The 3,533-nt window shown below is 50.0% G+C and overlaps 1 protein-coding gene across 1 annotated transcript in view; it reads right to left on the reverse strand.

Annotated features, from left to right (window-relative positions):
• LOC103797401 (ficolin-2-like) overlaps positions 1–2,410 on the reverse strand; it is a gene marked incomplete at its 5' end in the record, with an annotated part of 8,705 nt that extends 6,295 nt beyond the window's left edge. Inside the window, 3 exons of the mRNA XM_009069619.1 lie at positions 617–670; positions 1,405–1,518; positions 2,324–2,410. Of these exons, the coding sequence (XP_009067867.1) occupies positions 617–670; positions 1,405–1,518; positions 2,324–2,410 (255 nt within the window). The remainder of the gene's footprint in view (positions 1–616; positions 671–1,404; positions 1,519–2,323) is intronic.
• Positions 2,411–3,533: the final 1,123 nt, after the last annotated feature.

The following is a 3,533-nucleotide window of genomic DNA, read 5'->3' on the forward strand; positions in this document are numbered from 1 at the left end:
TTGCAGCCCACAGATCCGGCTGAAGATACTAAGCACAGCCTGGGTGGTGAAAGCCAGTTTCTCAACAGGCATCTTCCTCTTTTCAGGAACTCATCCCATTGCAAAGAAATCCTTACCATGTGCCATGTTTCCTGGTGGTTTGATCCCATCCTCTGGCCAAGTGGGCATCACACACTGAGTCCAAGCCTGGAGGCTGCTGGAGCACTCAGAATTGTGCATCCACATCAGGCTCGGGCTGCAGCTCCGCAGAGACCTGCAAAGCTCCTCAGAGCCTCGGGGGCCATTCGGAGAGGTTTGTTGTGGTGAAGGCAGGTTAGGGTAGGAGTGGGGAATGGGGAGAGGTCTGATTTTAGGGAGCTGGTAAGGGTCACTGGGGAACTTTGAGAAGAATAGTATCTTCCTCTGTGTTGTGATCACACTCAAGGACACTGTTAGTAGTGCTCACCCCAAGCAAAAGCCATACCCTCAAATGAGGCTTTGCCTATGCTACTTCAGGGCTGTCCATAGGCTTGGACTATGACCAGTTCTGCAGTTCATCACTGTAGACCCAGTCTCCCCCTGAATGTCCTGAGCTTGGGGAGATTTATGGGTTACAGCTGAACGTGTTACACATTACCTTTTGCACCAGGTGGTCCTGCTTTCCCAGGGAATCCTTGGTCTCCCATTTCTCCTGCAAAGAAAGACTTGTTTTTCTGTGCACGGTGTGAACTGACCAGAGAGGAGCAGCCACAGAAGCCTGGGCAGCTGAGCTTTGGCTTTCACAGAAACAAGGGAGCTAAGTTTTGTTAATTAGATTTAGTCTTGCACCATACCTTGCTCTTTCACCTTACATCTTTTTTAACTGTTGAAGCCTCACTACACTGGCACTGCCAGTTCAAGTCTTAATTTTCTGTTTGCATATGAATTCCTATGAGCTTTGCATGCCATGTAGCCAGTCCATGGATTTTTGCTGTGGTGGATCTGCTCCCTCTGCTGTTGTGATTCACCTTCTCTGCCAGGTGGCTATAAAAACCCTGAAGGAACCCCCATCTCTTTTGCTTCCTGGGGTAGAGGGTGGCAGTACAGTTCCCAAACTGGCAGGAGCATCACAGCCTCCGTCCCACCCAAACTGCTCAATACGGACTCAGAAAATAAATGGATGATTTTACTATAGAAGAAACAAATTAGTTATGACACATCATCTCCCACTTGAGACTTGTGACAGGACTCAAGGAAGAAACAGGTGACTCCATGTGTACCAACACACCTCTAGTTGGGGTGTTTTCCACTACCATTCGATTCCCCAGTTGCTCCCAGCAGCCAGGACCAGGCCAGCCACTGCTCCAGACTCAGCCTCCTTCCCCTGCCCAAAGCAGCAAAGCCATCTCATATCACAGTGCTCATCACTGGCTTTGGGGGTCTCACCTTTTGTTCCTGGGAGACCTGGTTCTCCTTTTGGGCCAGTGGCACCTGGGATCCCTGGGCATCCTCGTAGAACGGCAAGTCGGTCAGCATCACCCAGTCCCACTATTCTCACCTCTGAGAAAATGAAGACAGTCTTTGTGGATATTATTAGGGCTCTGAAATGTCTTGGAGAGGAAACCAAGCCCTCTGGATTTGAGGAACAAGGCAATCAAAAACAATGAGACTCGGAGTTTGGAGGTGCATGGATTGACAGATGGCATTGAGGATCTCACATATTAGAGGAGCCAGACTGAATCTCTCTGGCTTCAGGGGAGTTCAGTGGCAGAGGAGGCTGATATATATGACATTGCAATTAAGACAAATACACTGTAGCTTAATGAAAACAAAAGCTGAAACATGTCCCGATGGGTTATTGACAGCAGAGTAAGTGACACTGTGGACAGTAAGGGTTCTAAATTTCCTGACAGGTCAGTTTGAAATTGCCCCTGTAGCCTTCTCAAGGAATACAGACAGAACACTGTGCTGTGCAGCATCCCCAGGCTGCCAGGGGCCTAGCACCCAGCAGACATTGACCAACCCTTTGTATTGCTCTGCATCCTTTGGTGACTGTGCCAAGGCACCACCACCAAAAAAACCTCAACCAGGATGGAAAACCTCAACCGGGACAGCCTGTTCCCGGAGATCCCACTGGTGTGTGTGGAAGGATGTTAAGCCTTTGGTTGGAACAAGCAGCTTTGCTAAGTGGCTGCTGAGACTTCGTCCTTTCCCTTTCCCTCCTCCCACTTGCAGCTGAATTAAAAAGAGCATAGAAGGAAAAAGATCCTATCCCTCCCTCTCCCCCCAACAAGCCCCTTCTCTTAGGGAGGAGATAGAGCATGCTGTCTCAGTGGGATAGCAGAAAGGACCATGCCCCACTCACCTGAGCAGGTGGCCTCGGCATCACAAGTAATGGCTGTTAGGCTGAGCAGCACCAGGAGGGCTGGGGCTGCTGTCCCCATGGCCAGCACTGCTCTTCACACGGCTCCCCACAGCCACCTCCCGGGTGCTGTGCTCAGCACTGACCCATCTGAGCCTTTTCTGTCTAATGAGCAGAGCCAGTGTAAGCTCCACCTCTGCCCACTGCCAGCTCCCAGCTCCGCGGCCCGGCTGCGTCGCCAGCTGTTTCCCACCTGAGCCGCTTTCCAACAGTCTGACGCCAAAGTTCTTATCTGGCTGCTCCAGCCTGCCTCACCTCTGTCCTCTGCAAATTTTGGATGCCTTTCCCTTCCCATATTGTGTTTCCAGAGCAAATGAACCAGCAAAAACAAAGGTTTAGCTCTGTGTAGACAGCTGCCCTCATCCTGCCTACTAGTAGCCCTTTTCCGAGAGCAGAACTTACTGTGTAGATGGGGAAACTGAGGCACTGGGACTCAAAAGCCCAAGGTCAGCTGAGGGTGTTACCAGCTGTGAGCTCCATGCAGCCTTGGGGACACTTGGAGGTGTCCCCCTATTTTCATCTGGGAGAGCGGCAGAGTCCTTGTTGGTACAGCTACTTTTGGGAGCAGGGAGGAAACTGCCAATGAACAAGCTTAGTCCAAAGTAGGTCAGGCTCCCCGAGGGCAGGTTTTGAAATTAGCTCAGTGGTCAATATGTCCTTGATTGCTTTTCCTCTTCCCTGCACCCAGTGAAGATTGCAGAGGGCTGATCAGTCACACCATCAGAAATTTTTTTGTATATTTACATTCTCCGTTGAGCCCTGGTAAACGTCCCCAATGACTCTCGTAAGTCCAGGGCTACTTGGAGATGAGAAAAGAAGACTTTTAAGTACACTGGGCAAATGGGGAGCACCTCTGAACACTTATAAATGTCAAGAATGAAGTTCCCAGAATGTAACTAATTCCCAAGAAATTAAGCTAAGAAAATCAGGAGGCATAAAGAGCTTCAAAACATTCATGTTGGAGCATCATAACCATGTGTTACAGGGGATTTAGCACTAATTAATGCTAAATTGTAAGTGAAATCCTGGGTTGTGGTGGGGCCCTGGGTCTTTGCTGCCACCAGGATGCTGGAGCTTTGCAGGGAGGATGGGGAGGGCAGCAACAGCTGCATGTATGTAAAAACACAAGCAGCCAAGCCCCAGGCACTGCATT

The sequence above is a fragment of the Acanthisitta chloris genome, unplaced genomic scaffold (genome assembly GCF_000695815.1).
Source record: "Acanthisitta chloris isolate BGI_N310 unplaced genomic scaffold, ASM69581v1 scaffold12552, whole genome shotgun sequence".
NCBI lineage: Eukaryota > Metazoa > Chordata > Aves > Passeriformes > Acanthisittidae > Acanthisitta > Acanthisitta chloris.